Source organism: Cyclopterus lumpus, chromosome 22 (assembly GCF_009769545.1).
Source record: "Cyclopterus lumpus isolate fCycLum1 chromosome 22, fCycLum1.pri, whole genome shotgun sequence".
NCBI classification, from domain to species: Eukaryota; Metazoa; Chordata; class Actinopteri; order Perciformes; family Cyclopteridae; genus Cyclopterus; species Cyclopterus lumpus.
Window position 1 is genome coordinate 6,963,085 of NC_046987.1, and position 19,094 is coordinate 6,982,178.

The 19,094-nt window shown below is 43.6% G+C and overlaps 1 protein-coding gene across 1 annotated transcript; it reads right to left on the bottom strand.

Moving 5' to 3' along the window:
* Window positions 1–1,218: 1,218 nt before the first annotated feature.
* sertad4 (SERTA domain containing 4) lies at window positions 1,219–18,006 on the bottom strand. Its single transcript, XM_034563516.1, has 4 exons — window positions 17,468–18,006; window positions 5,406–5,578; window positions 4,689–4,807; window positions 1,219–4,080 (listed from the first exon to the last, which is right to left on the bottom strand). The coding sequence occupies exons 2-4, from the start codon at window positions 5,557–5,559 to the stop codon at window positions 3,169–3,171; spliced, it is 1,185 nt and encodes a 394-aa protein (XP_034419407.1). The 5' UTR covers window positions 5,560–5,578; window positions 17,468–18,006; the 3' UTR covers window positions 1,219–3,168.
* Between the last annotated feature and the right edge of the window lie 1,088 nt (window positions 18,007–19,094).

The following is a 19,094-nucleotide window of genomic DNA, read 5'->3' on the forward strand; positions in this document are numbered from 1 at the left end:
GCCTTAACATCACTTGTTTACTTGCATCAAGAAATATTGCAACGATTATCCACTTTTATTAATAAGCATCCATTTGTAACATGACAGGTGGTGTTGATGAGGATTACTTGAGTTCATCTGACAGGGCTGTGAGTCTACATGTGACAAAATAAAAATGTTGAGGACCACTGGTGTAATACATACTAAATAAATGTCATACTGTATATCCATTGAAATGAGTCACTGTAAATTAGCATTTCTATTAAAAACAGAGTAGTCCAGTGACGGTGGAGGAAGGTGGGGGCGGAGAAAGATACACACACCACTGTGGCAGGAGTGTCGTGGAAAGATGATCCTCCATCCCAGAAGAGCTGTCAAGATGTTCAGCCCCGTGATTTAACCTCCTTACACACACGCACACACACACACACACACAGAACCACAACACACACACGCCATACAAAATACTGCACAATATTATATATAATCCAGTAATTAGGGTGCATATGGTGAACACTCCTACTGGATCAAAAGAACCTTTAATGTAAAGCCCTTGAATGCCTGGGCATGACATACACACACATTGGCATGACATACACACACATGGGCATGACATACACACACATGGGCATGACATACACACACATGGGCATGACATACACACACATGGGCATGACATACACACACATGGGCATGACATACACACACATGGGCGTGCACACACACACACACACTCACACACACAAACACAAACACACATCATTACACCAATCTATAGTGTCTTTTGTAGGCTTATCTCGAGGCTGTCTCGAGGCTGTGGTAGAATGGTGTGTGTGTGTGTGTGTGTGTGTGTAATGCTAAAACAAGTGAGTATTGCAGGAGCAATAGATACGTGTGTGGAGGTGACTGCTCCGAGCGCAAAGTCAAAAAGATGAACAGAGCCGAGCGTCTCGGTGACACCGGAGAGACAATAAGCTGCGGCGCTGTCCTCCACTGAACATCAGACGAGGCAGTGAGCAGGAATTCACACACAAACGACATTGTACTGTGTTGCAATGCAAAGGAACAAAATGCGGATGCAAGATTTATTTTGTTTTTTGAAACATTTCTTTTACTGATCTTTTACACTTGTCACAGAACATCACACAAAATTATCGGAGCAGACTTGCTCTTTAGTTTTTTTTAATAACAGACATTGCAGTTACACGTTCTTGTCTCAGAAACCAATACTACTTTGTCCGGTTTTTCTTCTTCTTTTTTTTTTTTTTAAATCTTCAAAAAAATACCACCGATAACCAGTGACTACTGGTTTTTTTAATTATTATTTAGGGCTTTGAGAAATTAAATGAAATAGGCTGGTACTCGACTTGTCTAGTTGTAGATGTGTCACTGTTGTCAAAACAGTCTTAGGGATGCACAGTTGTTATTTGAAACATCCGGGGGAAAAAAAGAGATAGGACAAGTGCCATGGCAGGAATAATTCCACCTTACAAACCGACTGAGACCATCCAATGCTCGTACCTCAGGTTCAAGGTACGTCACACAACAAACAAAACACTGACTGATATAATCCGTACATTTTTAAACAACTTTGGTTTGGGTTTGCCATCAGTGTGAGGACCCGATTCTTCAGAGGTGCCAAAAGAGACACGCCAACAAACAAGAAACCACTGATCATGCCAACATGACAGAAAGGCTGTCGATTAGAACTGGTTCTGTATTGCGTCTGTCCTTGACTGGTTTCTATTAGTCAAGTTAGATAGAAAAGGAATGATCTGTCAGCCCCTGTGTATATGTGATTTACATATATGGAGTCTACAACATACTCATAATTTATACCGTAATAGGTACAATGTTTAATGTTCAGCAACCGCCGTGATTTAATTCCATCACGCTCGATTCCAGATGTTCAGAAATGAGGTGGGTCATACTGTGATAGGAGTAAAATACATGTATGTTCCTTTCACGTTGACAGACGAGAGGAAGTCGATATCACTGTCATGTGATAGAAAGCCTGCATGCAGACCTGTGATGAAGGTGGTTTAGATTTGATGACACAATGCTTCAGACAGACTTAAACACTCCTTTTGGTTAAACCGCATCAACGGACAGACCAACCAAACCACAACGAGCCTTTTCTGTTTGAACGTAACAAATGTGGAGGAGGGTTTGAGCGCCAATAGCCTTTTTTGTTGTTAAGACTGTTGCAACTGCCGTTGAAAGTTGGCTTTAAGTGTGTGTGCATTGTCACGACAGGTAGTGCTAGAAAACATGCATTTTTGAGAACAAAAAACAAACGGAACACATTTTGGGTGTGGAAATTTAGTTTGCTTTGAACTTCCCTCGTCATTTGAAAGAACCCCTGCATTTAACTACATGCCGTGTCCCATTTCAGTCAAACGCAGTCACAATTACAATAACACACACTTTACATGTATCCATAAAAACACTAAGGCACTTGAACTTGTGATTTAATATTTCCAATGTTTACGATTGTTGTCTCCGAGCATGATTTGGATACACATGGCGCCGCCACTGCAGCACAGTCGCATCGCCATAGCCTGAGACAGCGTCGAAATCAACAGGAACACAAAAAGAATTGCTTAAAATCAGGTTTCAAACTGCTACATCATATCTTGCAAACACGCGCACACACACACACACACACGCACAGAAGCACACACACACACACACACACGCACAGAAGCACACACTTCCCGAACCCGCAACCCCTTCATTTCACACGCTTGTTTAGGGTCCTAAAATGAGACCGGTGCACCAATATGAAGCCCCACTTGAGACCTTTTAGTTTTGTGCTGTGGGGCTTGAAAAGGGTCTTGGAGACCCTTCACTTCACTTTTTTGGGGATTTATGATCCCACCATATGTGACCTTCGCCCACATAATGGTATGAGAAAATGTTCCAGTGCCAACAGTGGCCGACAACCGGCTGCGTATTTTCTTTTTCATTCGACTATGACATTAGCACGAGAGTTGAATATAGTTTGTCTGTGTGCGACCCTGGAGTGTATCATTCAAATAAAGCTGACTTGGCATTACTATAGTGTAGGTAGCTCACACCTTCATCTGCTATGAGGAGAAATATTCTTCAACTGATGACAGCTGTCGTCATCTTTACATTTTTATTCTAACAGACTTAAAATGTAAAGTAATTTCTCGAAAAGCACAATCATTGTCTCTGAGCCCTGCGGTGCCAAAAGCGGACCTTGGGGAGCACCCTTTCTGTGGCATTAGAGTCCCACTGACAAGGTCTCACATCCTGCCCCTCTTCCTCCTCTTCCTCCTCCAGCTCTCCCTCCTCCTCTTCTTTTTCTACCCTATCTGTCATACAGCTGTCCTCCTCTGTCCTTGTGTGACCCAGCAAGGTCCTAGTCCTACTTTTCTGGCTTGACTTTTCCTTAACATCAAGGGAAGACCCAGCTTCTCTTCTATCATCATCATCCTCTTCTTCTTCTTCCTCCTCCTCCTCCTCCTCCTCTTCCTCCTCTTCTCTCTCTTCCTCTTCCTCTTCATTTTCCTCCTCCTCCTCCTCCTCCTCAACATCTTCATCCTCATCTTCATGCTCTTCTATGGCCACTGTCAGCCCTAACTTACTATGGCTCGCTAGCTGAAAAAAGGAGGAAGAGTGTGGTGTGGACGGGCAGGCTGAGAGCGCTGCATCATACATGGAGAACGGGAGGTGGAGGTAGTGTCCTGCAGCGGCTGCTGCTGCGTAGATGCAGCAACATGTCTGAGCACAGTCAGGGCGTAGATCCCCCTGTCCTCCGCGGACCATTCGGAAGCGCTTACGAAAGGGCGGGCCGGCTTGGGGTGCCATGCAGATCCGGGTGGGTGATGCTCCGTGGAGTGCCTGGTTAGCAGGGTTAGCACCAGGCGCCGGGACGCAGGGGCCAGTGGTGAATGCTGGGTTGGGTGGGAAGCACCACTCGGTGCTCTGGAGAATAATCTCTGCTCGCAAGCGCCGAAGGAGGTTGTTAACGAGGACGGAGCGGCGGAGGAAGGCCTCGGGGTCGTCGATGAACCGCATCTTCTCCAGGGAGAGGCGCAGCACATGGGCACGCTCCTCCAAGACTGGTGCAACCTGAAGGACATTGTCCCGTTAGATCTATGTAACCTGGGCAGTTGTGTTTAAACAGCCAGCAGTTCAGATTCAATTCAATTCAATTGCATTATCCAACCAATTGTTAAATGACTTGTGCAAGAGTAATATGTAAAGCTCAACAGATGGTTTTATGCCCGGAAAACATTCACATTTTTAAATTATTTTTTAAGAACATAGGCTACATGGTATCACGTTAAGGGCATATGGTCAAAATCGTAATAATAACAATTGGTCAATTGGTAAGAAATCTAGAGTGATGAGAAAAGAAAATGCTCAAAGATGTACTGACTGCCAGTAAATCTCAGTGTCGGTATTCTAGGTGTAGAACTTATCCACCATATCGTGTTAATGGAAACAATCTTCAGTGGTGATGTAAAGTTCTGATGCATCATAAGTGTCTGTAACACTTTAGAGACTGACAACATCTTTATAAAATCATTTGAAAGATGGTACAATTGATTTTGTACAATAATAGCTGTAACTATTTACAGCAGTACAGTCTAGTGCAGTTAGTAAAGAGTATGGCATTGTAATAAGGGCACTTATGTATAATACACTGTGCAATGAATGTGTGTGTTAATACTTACAGTTTGGCAGTACGTCCTGAAGCTGAATCGAGGCTCATCATCATCATCAACAAACTTCCTCTTGAAGTATGCAATCCTTGATACTGAAACATGATCAGGAACTCGCCTGCAGGGTGCTTCTGCAGAAAGAGCATACGTTTGTCTTTTTAAAACACCTAATTTGTCAAAAATGCAGTAAAAGACAATGATATAGAATTGAACTGCACATCAAACTTAACACATTTTAGATGCCTTCATAAAATAAATATAATAAAAAAGGTTTTATCTATAAGAATAGATAGTTTCAGTCTGATCAGAAAGGTCAGCAGTCACCCTCGAGTAGCCTTCGAGGCAGCAGGCTATTCTGGAAGAACCAGTTTCTTTGGTAACTCGGTTGATACTGAAATGAACTGTTTGACTGGCAATGTAAATAAATGAATCCTTAAAATCACCCCAAGCAAGTTCACCATCTGCTGCAACCTCAACGCAGTACCGCTGCATGCTTAGCTTAATCTTACATTTTGACTGATGGAGTGCACCTACAATGCTACAACAGCTGGGCCGTGACAGGCAAATACTGACGGATGGTTGGACAAATGAGTCAAATTTTCAGGTCTAAAAACTAAGAACGATCAGATGTGGTGCAAAACTATTGGTAAAAACTCTGTGGACAATCTGATTAAATCCAATGTACATGAATGACTGAACGAATAAATAATCTGTGTTTGGGCTCTGCACCTTGCGTGAATTGCTCTGCAGAGCCGCATGGTGGCGCTGTGTTTGACAGGCAGGTCTTAGTGCAGCGCTCCGACTCCCATATAGGCTGGTATGTGGTGAGTGGAGGGTCTCCTTCTGGGTCCAGGAAAGGATTCATGGACAAAACTAGGGTCATCTCTGTCTCCGATTCAGGTCTGGTAAAGAAAAGAAACAGAACAGAATGGAGATCAGCACAATTACCGAAACAACGAAGCAGGTCAAACCCCTAACAAGTTTGAAAATCTAAACATAAAAATACTCCATGATTATAATAGACGAGACAACGAGAGATGAATTAAAAGCCTTGATGAACTAAGGTGAAATTAGTTTCCCTCACTATATTTAGTTAAATAATTTGAATACTATTAGTTATCTCAATAAGTTTGCTAACTATTTATTAACACACGTTATCTCCATAAATCGCATATGCTCTCCTAATGATGTGATAAATGTTAACAAGATGTTTGTCTACGATACTGGCAAGTGAGCCTGTGTTGCGTGGAGGAATAACCAGCTTCTGCGCATGCTGCATGACAAATCTGAGCGATATATGGTGAGCACAAAATAAATTGGCAGATGGCTGGCAACTCTGATATGCGTGGTACTGTTACAAGTGGGACACAGATGGGAGCGATGACACCCACTCACACCACAAATTCCCTATTGATTAGCTAGTAGGAGAGTGAGCGAGATGTTTGACACGCGGTTGCTCGGTGAAATGGATCACACACACATCAAGTATTGCACTGCAAGGCTGTGTCAACAGCGTGTTAATCTCGAAAGCAAAGGAGACGCGCACAGTGCAAATATCCAGTACACACGGCAAACAACTTGACAAAAGGTGTCAAATAGGCACGGTGTGCGTTTGATTTTAATTCAAGTGGGTTTTTGTTGGTTTCCAAATAATACAAACAGTAATATGAAGCCATATCACCTAGTGCTTCAATGAAAGTGATGCAGAAGAAGCATGAGGAGGGCACAATACTTGGCAGAGACTGGTAATAGCCTGCCAACTGAGCTCTTTTCAAACCGAAAAAACAGAGCCCCACTGTGAAGACACTGAGCGCACCGAGTGTCAAAGTCTGTTGTGCTTCTTTGAATCCGAGGAGAGAAACTCTATCGCTCTTTTGATCACAGTGAATGGCTGTCATTTGGTTTGCTGTCGATTCCTCCCCTTCATCCAGAATGCAAAGCCAGCTGTTTTAGGTACAGCGGCTGGAGCGCCTTGTCGCCTCCTTTCCTCCTCCGGCCCCTCCCCTACCAGCCCACATGAACAGATATCATTGCCCACAACCCAGCTTGACACACCGAACTGAGGCGACACCATCTCAGACTCACCCGTTGGGTAGCTGATTAAAATGTCCGCTTCAATAAACTCCCTCCTTTGCTTGGATGAACAGTTTTATTTCTGTGTGCTGCTTTTCTAGGGTTTGCTTTTAACCGACTAATCAGACACACCTAAAACCACGCTGAAACACCACCTTAGGCAGTGCTGCTCCCAGACCTATCTAGCCAGGCCCAGGGAGTAATGGATTACAAAGAACTGCATTACCTTTTTAATTTGTGAGGGTTCAGCGCGCATGCTTTAATATCAACTCCAACAGTGCGCTACAATGTTTATATCACCGCCACAACAATCCATCTGCAAATGTTATGCTCCATCTTATAAGAACAAGACCCCCTTCTGAATTGCCCCTTTGTTGCTGGAGGTTGCGCATCCTGGTGAATGTCCGAGCTGCGTTGTTGGGTGCAATAGCCAACGGCACGCACAGAGTGGTTACAAAATCAACACCTTATGGTCATCATACGCAAAGATGTACCTATGGTTTGGTTGCATTGTCAGGGTTAGGGCACACAGATGTGGGCTTAACCATTTCCCTTTTTGTCAACTTCCACAGGATAAGAAGCACCTAATGGTCATACAGTACTCACAAGTCCCCACCTGATTACCACCGTGTTTGAGTTTTGACAATATGAAACCAGCTAAATGAATTTCTTAAAAGGAGACACATTTGGGGGGTTGGGGGGTGTCAACGTTTTTTTGGAAGATGCAGATGCATGCAGGTCATTGGCGGGTTTGAAATAAACAAGACTAATGGGCTGAAGCTTTATTAGTGAATCTATGAGGTACAGCTATGCTTTGAGCTCAATGCTAACAGTGATGCTGATATTCAGCGGGTAACGTTTCCACTGATCACATTCTAAGTTAACAATTGGTCTTTAGGGATAAACACAAAGTGCAGCTGACGTTCATGGTAATGTCTTTAGTTTTGTATGTATTTTTTGTGATATACCCCAACAAGTAATTAGCTTAAGTGTTGAATTGTTCATCCTTTACACTATTGTATTTTGCTACTTTAGTCTCACATTATCTCTCAACAACATGATTGGCCTGTGCAGAGTGGGTGGGATCTGATCATCAACCTATGGCGGGTGACTCTATTTGTATCAGAAGAGACACATGATTGTTCTACGATTGCTTCAGGCCAAACATGTTTGTCAATCGAGAAAAGGACAAATTATTCTACAGTTTACTTCCACAATTCCCCAACATATTCTGATGTTGATGCATATGCAAGGGCTGGAGGGAGAATCCTACCGGAGGACATTAGGTTATTTCTCGTTCCTGTAATCCATCGTGTTACATTTTGGACTTTGCACATTTTAGTCAAACCATATTATCTGTGCTAGATTCCACTGCTGAGAGCCCCCCACCAAGGACCACCAACTAGGGCCAATTATGTCACCGTTACTGAGCGCTAGTGCCATGGTTAATTAGCAGCTTTAGCCCTTCTTATTTTCCCCCTGAGCTGCTTTTTTAGCCTCAGCTATTTTCATCTCCATCACCTCCCTTCACCGCCACTGTTGCTATGTTTCTTGGGCACAAAGAAAAAAGCATGCCATCACTCCCACTGCCCTCTTTAGGGACACCAACTCCCCCCCCCCCCCCCCCCCCCTCCGCCCGCCGCCCCCTCCTTCTTCTTCTTCTTTCATCCCCTAGTCTCAATCTCTCTTTTCCTCTCGTTCTCGCTGACATCCTTTCAACAGCGGTCACAGTCTACAGCTCTCTGAACCAGGGGGTGTAAAAAAAAAAAAAATGAGAATACCGACAGAGCCGCTTCCCCATATGTACAGCAATACTTCTTGTTCTTCAAAGACAAGCGGTGGGAGGAGGAGGGGAGGCAGTGTGAACAAGTACGTGTGCATCTGTGAAAGAGGAAGGAAGAAATGGAGGGCTGAGAAATAAACGAGGAGAGAAAAATCCCCCGGGGGGGATATCGTACCTCTCTTTCTCCCTTTCTCTGTTTCCGTCTGCGCCTCGCAGGAACGTGAGTGTGATTGAGAGCGAATTGAGGCTGCGTGTGCATGATTGTGTTTTACAGAATGTGTATTTGAGCAGAAAAAAAGGGAAAAACCTGTGCGTGTGTGTGTGTATGTGTGTGCGTGAAACACTGCATCACCTCTGTTCACTCTCCTCTGGCTTCATCCCTCTTATCCTCCCTCTCTCACAGCTTCCCTTCCTCTGTCTGACTCTCTATCTCGCCTTATTTTCCATTACACCCTTTGATGATGAGCAGTTAATTGCAGCGCCAGGGCACGAGCCAAACCGTGGGAGGGGAGACAGAGTGATAGAGAATAGGAAGAGAGAATGGGGGAGAGGCGGAGATAGAGGGAGGGCTGAGGGATGGATGGAATCAAGGAAGGAAAGATAAGTGCCTTAGGAGCCTTGTCATGAGTGAAGACAGATCGCCTGCAGGGATGATTTCTGCTTCTGTGATTGACTTCCTCCCTCCAGCGTTGAGACAGACGCTCGCACGCACGGACACTCAGGCAACCACAGCTTGTTGTGTGCTGAAACATTTTAGAAGGAAAGTCAACTGAGGCTACAACAGTCAACTGGGGCGCTCCACAACCAATCTAACAATACCCAATGTCTTTGACAACTTTTAATTAGACATTAAATATTCTCAACAGCTTCTTCACTGTGGATTTTCTAATAACCTCTGGTAATGTTTCAGTCATAACATCTGCATGTAAATAAAAGTCTGTTTATCTCTTTATTCCCCAGAAGAGCATCACCCACTCACATTGTCCTTTGAATCTAAAGAAAGAGCAGGAGTGACCTCACTGGATGAAACCTGGTCTATGATGACGCAGTACAGGAACCAGCTCTGAGCAGCAATGATGGATACAAACTTAAAAGGAGCTCCATTTTAGTTTCCCTAAACGAATTTGACAGTGGTAAATGCGTAAATCCGGTATTACCCACACATTATGAAAATCAAATCAAATGCGTCAGCTTGAGCACGCTGTAGTCTGTCTCAGGTCGGCTGGAAACATTAAAAAGGCAGCTGAGCTACCAATCCATGGCGCCAACGTTAGCTTCATTTGCTGATGACGGTTTTCATTTCAGGTCGCAAAAAAATCTAAGCCACCACAGAGAAAAGAGAAGCCTGCTTTTAAAGCTTTTGTGTACCTCTGCTGAAATCAGGGACCTACTGTTTCAAACACGAGAACTTCACTGATAAATCTGCACCCGTTATCATTGTAAACGACACTGTGGCATGCAAGAGAGACAGGAGTCCCAACAGTAACTGAGCGGGATGGGCTTCAGCAAATTGGTTGATCTCTTTGTATGTTCTAATATAGTATAAATAAAACCCAATGGTATCTATTTATCATGAGGACACACTATAAGTATCCTTGAGTATACCCCAATCCATACGGGATTTAGATATCTGATATAGATATATGGGAGTTTAAATAAAATCTCATCATGATATATCGGCCGACATTATAATTTTACATTCAAACATATCAACAAACAATCGTCTAATCACTGTCACGTCTTGCACTTTCTCTTTACTGTTCAACTTTGTTTAGGGTTTTCTAGGTTTTGAGAAGCAAAGACATTTTCATGTCATGCACATATCCCCCTGCAGCAAGTCTTCCATGTGAGGACTCTGTCCCCACCAGCACCTGCTTGTTTTCACATTTTGGAGCCAACATTGCTTCACAATATCCACCGCAGGTTTTTATGATGAAAGGGTCTCCGCTCCCAGGGAATCAAGTAAAATATGGCCCTCCACTCTACAAACCATCACTGTAAATCTGTAGGAATATACAGGGGAGCTTTATGTACTCATTGTCTGTATTACGCCATCTGTGGCTTATTGGGAGTGTTCAAATTACTTGCCCTCACCCATACAACAGTTTTTTAAACGGGGATATTGAAGACAGAAATGGGGGAAGATTTGTACAATGATTGTGGGGGAGTATGAAACGTGCCTCTAATAAACGTTGTGCTCTCTCTCTCTTTTCTATGTGGCCTCAAAAATGCTAATCGATCCAGCATGTGTTTGACAGAGCGTATGATGGATCGAGTGTATGTTGTATTATGTGTGTGTGTGTATGTGTTCAGTGTTTTAAGTGCCAGGTTTTTACTAAGTGTTTCCGAACCTCAGGGGAACAGATAGCAGTGAAAATGTTGCGGTTTTTGCATCAAATAGATGCCAGATTGCCTAATAGCGTCTTCACAGCACACACAAGCGGGCAATGTGTCATGACTTAACTGCACAGAAACGGGTAGATACATTTTGCGACTGGGAATTCTGCAGAGGACTGGTTGGTTCGAGTTTGTTTGGCACAAATGTGAGGACATACCCAGCGTACCAAGAACACAACTAAAATAAACACTAGCATTGTGCACATGCATATCCACATATTGAACATGCATTTAAATCTCCAGTCCAAGAACTTGCAGCTGTAGTTGAAGCAAAATAGGGTGGCAGACGTATTATAAAACATCTGTATGGCTAAACTGCGATCACCATAATTGCAGTAATCACAATTATGTGTTTCTTAGCAAAATTCTTTTATTACTTTTTCCCTTTTGTGTTGCAGTGAAATTAGCAGCAGCTTGTGCGAATATGCAGCCTACTTGTCATCTGGTTTAAACCAGAACACTTTCAAATGACTGGATTGAAATGTCCTCACTTATGTTCAGCCAACCCATTCTTACTCATTTTCTTCCTGAAAGATGGACAATGTGACCATGAACTGCCTGATTCTCTGTCCTTACATTTCTCTGTTAGGTTGTTACCAGTTGTGTGTAAAGAAAGAGGATAAACACTTGGCAAACGTTCAGTGTGACAAATTACATGATTAAAAGTAGACACAGTAGAATAATAATAAATACAATAGGACTAACTGTGAATAACTATCCAGTCCTATTAAAAGTATTTTCTATCTCACTGACAACATTTTAAAAATCAACAGCTCAGAACATTGGTATGCAAAAAGTGACAACACTAATAAATCCATCCTTACAGAAGATCAGGTGGTTTATCAGCTCATTAGAACTTCTAAAGAGGTTCTCTGTTGGAGATGAACTATGTGCATCAACGTTATCGACTTGGTGACAACTTGAAGACACTTCGACACTTAGTTGTAATGCATAGCTGTGGTGTTTGTTGAAGCCTGTGCCAAGCGATGCCTCACAGCTCCTTTTCATGGGTGGGACCGTAAATATGAAACGGCCAACATGAAGAGGGAGACTGGCAGGAAAGTCAACTGGCATTTATTCTATGTGTAAAGCACTGGGGAGGGCGTTGACAGTGACCTTGTGCACATGCAGAAAGTGAGACAAATCCTTTTTCCAAGTCACTCTTGACAATGCCAGAGCTTGAAAGTGACAGCCTTTGTGTATGCCAGTACTCATCCCCGTACAGATATAGACAGGTGTGTGTGAGTGTGCACAGTGACAGTTTATGTGGTGGACCAAAACTAGGCAATACATCTCCACACTGAGAAGATAAGTGGGCGTAGGCCTGAAAGAGCTGCCTGTGGATGCCTTGACAGGAGCTTCAACAGCAGGCTTCCTCGGAGCTGTGCTCTCACGGCAGGCACTTTGAATCTCGCTGCAAGAGAGAGAACTTGACTACCGGCAGTGCCTTTCCTGCTCCCTTGCATACCTCTTTTGGCTTGATGCCTGCTGCCTTTGCTCACACCGCGACTGAACGGTGATGTGATTTGACGGGGTCAGGGCCATCGAATCTGTCACATGTGGAGGACCTGTTGTATCTTCATAGTGCTACCTGGTCACCAGCATCACTCTCTCACTCTCTCGTCTGTTGTATTACATCCACCCTCAGTGACTACAAAAACATACACTAATAATTACAATACAAACAAAAGGTAGGTGTAATTGCACAAGATTCCAATGTAATCCAATAAAATATGAGACAAAAACAAACCTTTTGTAAGAATCCTATTTGGCCACACAAAGTATTAGGTAAGAACATTGGATGCTAATCCTCAATATACTTCGGCCTGTATTTAAAAACAAATAATTAAAATAACTTTGATGAGTAGTATTAATTTTCTGTCAATGGATTAACAGGGCTGTAGTCAACCAACTGAAATTCTACATACCCCTCAACCAATCGGTTGGTTGATGGTAGGACAAAAATTGGACTATTGGATCTGTCAATCCGAAAATCCATCAGCAGGAGCTTCGACCACCCATGACAAAAATGCAGTTCAATGATGAACGGAAAATATGTGTACACTTCTCAGTGGTTGTGGTCGGCTAATGCATGTTAGTGCACGTGAGCGTGCCCCACTGTTTAGCCCACAGCTGCCACTCTGCACTGCGCTCAAATGGTGGTTACAGCCGTTAATGCCGCATCAATCGACAGCGTCATCGCGGGAGCTTCGACTGCAGGTCCAAGGCAGCTGCGAAGACTGATTCGATCTGGAGCTGACTGAGCTCATGGTGAAACTGCATGCTTTCATCCAATTTCACACAGAATCCGACCTGATCCGTCACTCATAATAGGTCATAGCAGTTCCTTACATTACTTTGAAAACCAAAACACATTGTTGTTACCTAACAAAATAGTGACAGCATTTTCCTTTTTCAAATCTGGATATTAACATTAACTATCTGTCTTTTCTTTTATTGGTGCATTGCCAACTTTAGTGATGCTTTACAGTCAAAAACATTCAATATGCATTAATGCCCCACAGCTGGCAGTAATGTGTATCACATCAGCCCTCCTACGCTTGCATGTACAGCAAGTCTTTTTAAAAGCAAACTGCAATTATCAAGGTAGTTTAATAATTACATTTTTTACAGGATTTATTTACTAACTGCAATTCCTACATTACCCTAAGCACATTAGGTAAAAACTGTAAAGCAGATGACAGAATCATCTGATGTTGACCATCGTACTCTGAACCAACATACAGCCCACTTCTTCTCAATATGGAGATGCTACATCCCATCAATATGCCAGTTGGCGTGGGGGTGGAGTGTGTAACGCTGGCATATGAAGGGGCGAAGCACCCAGCAAGCGAGAACAGATAGAGAATAGATAATAAGTGTCATTAAAATCATGTTCTCCTTCAGTGTAGCAACAACAAAGCGCTTTACGCCATGAATTAAAATTGAGACACTCCGATAGCAAGCAATTAGCCCCCTGCTAGTAGTGTGGACCAGAGTTACACGGCAACACTAAAAACAGTCACGCTGGGCATATTACATGGAAAAGCCTAAAGATGCTTTGCAGAGGCATTTTTATGTTTTAATAAATTGATGCAAACGCACACAAAGCTATGCTTTTTTTAGTTTTCACAAAAGCCTTCATGCACCGACAGCCTCCTTCTTTGATATTAACAACAGGATCAATGCGTTGACGTAGGTTTCCTCCTTCACACATTTATGTGTGGCATTAGATTCTTCTATACAGAACTTTGAGTAGGATTAGAGAAAATAAAACATGTAATGGCTGTTGTTTTGTTTGTCTTATAAGGACTTAAAAACCCTGGTTTAGGTTACGTCTTGTGTAAGGGGAAATGCACTAAAGCAACTTCAATGGGACGTCAACAAAGCTGCAAGTCTGGGGTTTGGTCGGTATGGATGAGTCAGTCAGAAATGGGATGAATACAAGAGATGAATACACCCGCAGGATTTACTTAGACTAGTGATGGACTTACTTAAAAGCATATCATATCTTATGCAGATGAAAATTACTAATCCTTGTTCATATAGAACAATCTGTGCATTGTGTATTTAAATCAAACACAAACTTTCACTACAAACACACAAATGACCCTTCGCAAATGTACTGTATATTAACATGTAGTCCTATCTGTTTTATGATCTAAATTCAGGATTATTCCAGACTTTTCAATGCCCGGATGTTGGACAAAAATAACAGCCAATCAAGAGGCATCCTCCACTGCCCTTCCACTCTCTTGCTGGGTTATGCTGGCATTTTCTTTGGGTTGCATCTTAGATTGTATTTTTGCCAGCTTGCAGCCTGTCAGGAGTCATCAGAGCAGCTTGCAGTTGGTTGAGGGCCGTCTTGGCCGCGGTGGCGTGACTAAGCTGAGCTCAGTGCCCCCGGGGGGGTTTTCGCCCAGCACTCTTCTTGCTGAGTGGTGACACATGTGTTGTGGCAGGGCAGCTGTGCGGGGCTGCATTATGTACAATCTGGGGACGGTCTGTTGTGGCTGTGAGGGCTAACAGGCCAGGAGTCTGTGGGTATGTCACTGCCAGAGGTGGCAAGGGCATCGGTATGCGTTTTATTAAAAATAAATAGTTTACTACTACTGAATGAATGCATATCCCATGCTTTTACACTCCTGAACAGACATTGTTGAAAGGATTTTCAGTATAAACATGAAGATTGTTTTTGAAGCTAATGAAAGCGATCTGAAATCCACCACAAATATTTATGTTATGTGAGAACTTTTACGTTCTGGAATTTGAGGCATTTAAACCAGCGTTTGTACACGTTGCATCAGTTCTGTCTCGTTTCAATAAATTCAGGTTCTTCTGCAGGTCTAAATTCATTACAGACACACTGACGTACTGAAAGGAATCTTTGAGGGAAGAAGAAAAAAAGACCACATTATATTTTGAGTAACGACAGAATTTGAAGGTGGAGGATCTCAGGTTGTAAATGCAGCTTTCTCGGTGGAGGGGAAGTGGCAAGGTGTCAGCTATAAATAAATATCTTGTCACAAACCTCGCTCTTTTTTTTTTTCACTTGTGCAGAAACAAATGTGTGTTCTCCTTTCCTCTCAAGTTGTCCACCTTAGTTAGTTTGTGTGTCTCGCTGGAGCACAAAGACGTATTCATGATGGTGAAGCCGTGCCTGAGAGGGAAAAAAAGAAGTCTGGGGCTACACCCTGCGGTCTTCACACACACCAACACACACACGCACAAAAGCAGCTCAACTTGTATTGGCTGAGACCTTTTAACCAAAACAGAGCGGAGAAACAGAGGGACAAAGGGAATGAGATGTGAAGCCTGCCCATTTCTTACCAACTATACTCACTAATGACATGCCGTGAGCATTTTATTTTCTCTTTCAGTGGCAATCCCAACTTTCCTTTGTACTGTAATATCTACTACACCTGCTTTTTCTGCCTTACAGGCAAACGAAAAACCATTACGCATTTGTGTATAAACAGCACACTTCAAGAGCTAATTATTCCATGCTTGGCACCATGAACGGTAGCTTTCATAATGGATTGAATCTCCCTCTGTGTACACGGCATGTCCTCTACGAGCCATGTTTTGAAATGTTGCTCCAGATGTGAGTCTGTGCACCCCGCTGAGAGAGATGAATGGCGAGGGGGGCTGCAGGCTACCTACAGGTTCACATCCTTAATGAGCAGAAGAGTCTGCTGAGAGCAAGATATGATTGATAGCGCCGCGGCGGAACTGGAAGAGGGGAATCGCAGCGAGGGCTTTTGATAAAGACGATGGGGTGGAGGGATTTGGCAGGCGGCGAACAGAAGGAATCTGGCATCGAGCTAGATGCCAGGAACCCGTCCACCGTGCTGCAAAGCAGGAGCGCTTCCTCTGCTTTGGTCTGTTAGTTTAATCTGAGCTGGATGTTCCTCCCTGTTGCGTGCCTCACTGTATTCCGCATAACACACTTGTTTCCCTCCGAGGGGAAACCAATAGCGAAGGTGGAATTCCTGGCAGGTGACTCCGGATGTTGTTGGCAGCGAGTGGAGGTGAAGTGCATCCAACCCACTGTGCTTGAAGCCCTTTTTTTTATTTATTTTTTTAAACCGTAGATCAAAAAAGGGAGAGAGCGCAGGGGGATGTATGTAATGCTTTTACTCCATAAAACGTGCCATGTTTAAATGTTCCTAATCCTCTCTGGGGCTAACAGCATCGTCAATAGTCCACTCTGAGCAAGTCAGTGCGCGTGACACTAAGTCGAACACCGCACAGAAAATGACATCAAGGGGAGAATTGCAACAGGGGCTCAGCTCAAATGGTCTAAAACCGGCTTCATTTCAGAAGGCAGCGGAGATACAGACAACCGCCACCTCGGGATTTGCAGCCAAAGAGTGGTCCCCGAGAAATAATAATGAAGTGAGGCTGGATGGACGCCAGGAGTGTGGCTGGTTATGTCAGCCTGCATAATGTTTGAGACCAGAGTCTCCTTCATGTCATACCAGTGAGCTGTTGACGGCCCGGGTTCTCATTCATCTTGTAGCATCCTATCGAATTATTCTCCTCCAGGGTTTTTTAAACGTCATTTATATCAAAGACCTATAGTTCAGTGAACACATCATGCAGGTTGGCCACTTTGCATTGACTGAAGCAGCAATGTTGCCCCGTTGACACAATAGTACTTGTCATTGTACTTACAAACTAAACGGAATAACCCTGAAAAATGATTTTGTATTTTTTTGTCATCAAAAATAACCTTAACTTAACAATAAGTTATTGTGTAACTCTCAGTGTAAAAACCTCCTTGAATGGTAGCCGTCAACAAGGGATACCATTTAGAGTCCGAATGGCTTGAATGGTCACGTTATCGCCACAAAGACACACGGGCGACAATTAAAGTCACACGAAGAGCCTCTTGTGTGAAACGGCGTTCAGGAATAACTTGCGGTGGGAACACCGACATGCCACACTTTTACTTTTTCAACACAAGAGCCACGGAACCGTGTCCTGCTGGACTCGAGCAGCAGGACACGGTTCACCTCGAGGAGCGCGAGCTTACCTTCCTTGAAGGGTTTGGACCTCGTCCTCGGCTCCACGCTTGCTTTGTGATAGCGACAGAAATCCAAGGTGCGTTGATGAAAAGACGAAAAAGTCCTAACGAATAAACACTAACATGTCCTCTGTTGGCACCGCGCTGCTCTAATTTTAGACTCCTCGCAGACACGCGAGCCACGCCGACTGTTTAACTACCACTTATGTAATTACTGGTTAATTAGCTAGTTTGTCGGAATACTTATCATTAAGCGCGCGCGTTTCTCCCAGAGTACCCGCGCGAACATCCCCGCGCGCGCTTTCTCCACGAGCGAGCGTGAGGCAGCTGATGTGTTGTTGTTCTTCCCCTCGAGGAAACGGCTCACACAAAGCCGCGCTCGTGTTGTGGTAGTCCGTTCCGGGTGGCTTCCCGTGCACAAGGCTGCGCGTAGCTCACGTCGTTACGGCTCGGTCGACAGTTTATGTGAATGTGTGGCGGAGAAAACAACACCAGCGTCGCAGCTTCATCCCTTCCAGCCAACTACTGCTGAGGAGTTCAGGTACGGCTCGGGAATATCCCTTGTTCCTTCCTTCGTGACCCTCAAGCCTTCGCTCAACATGTTTGAGGGTCGATTTCCCGATCGAATCAATTGACTAAATGCTTCAGCTGTAATTATGTTATATGTCTTTATATTAGTATTAGTTTGTTATTTTCCGGCACGCTTTTATGTCAAATTGATATTACTCAGCCATCAATCAAGTGAACGGATTCTTCATTTGTCATAATTCCGACAGCACATGAAGGCAATGTAACACTTTTTCTTTTTTTTCTTTTTTAGATGGGTTGTGCGTTGGAGATCTGCTCTGCAGGGATGTGACCGACAAAAAGAGGGGAGGGAGCAAGCCCCTCTCATCTGTCATGCATTTCCCCTTTGATTCAGCTGCAGCCACTGAATCTTATTTTCCAGCATATTTCTCCCCCTGGGCCCTTTGTTCAGCTGTGGAATGTGCTGGAGAACACAGTTAATTGTAAAAACAGTATCTCTGATCTTGCTCCCCCCCCTTCTCTCTCTCTGTACCTTTTGCTTTGTAGCTAAAACTACCACTGAAAGATTCCGGTTTGTGGCAGAATCACACAAAGCAGGGCGCCAATTCACTCAGACCTACAGCGAAGTCTCTGCAGAGAGGAACAAAAACCATAAGGCATGACATGTATTGTCTGTCTGTGTGATACAATGTAACTCACAAAAGGATGAGCTATCATGTATCATGTCTTTGGATGAACAGGATCCAATTTGGACTCAAATAAGGAAGGCGTAATGGATATAAGGAATATCCACTTGACAACAAACTTATTTGTGTTTACTGTTTACAATTTCCGTACCTACACATGACCGTCAAATGTCCATTTTCATAATGTCCTTGGCATCCCACATTTTTCCAAAACCCCTTTCTTAAAAAATAAAATGTGTTGACCTTGAACATCTTTTTTTTAAATTTCGCCAGCCACTTCTCCCATTAGGACAACAACAACAGATGTTGTTTTCAAATGAAGTCAAGCACTGCCCATAAGAACTGAAGGCAATCTGCTTTGAGACAAGAGAAAATACAAAGTTTGCATGTATACAATTAGCGAAGGTCAAATTTGCGAAACA

Coding starts and splice junctions, on each gene's coding strand:
- sertad4 (XM_034563516.1), bottom strand. CDS start 5,559: ATGACCCTAGTTTTGTCCATGAATCCTTTCCTGGACCCAGAAGGAGAC. Junction 4,808..5,405: donor TGCAGAGCAATTCACGCAAG/GTGCAGAGCCCA, acceptor CTCTTTCTGCAG/AAGCACCCTGCAGGCGAGTT. Junction 4,081..4,688: donor TCAGGACGTACTGCCAAACT/GTAAGTATTAAC, acceptor AATGTCCTTCAG/GTTGCACCAGTCTTGGAGGA.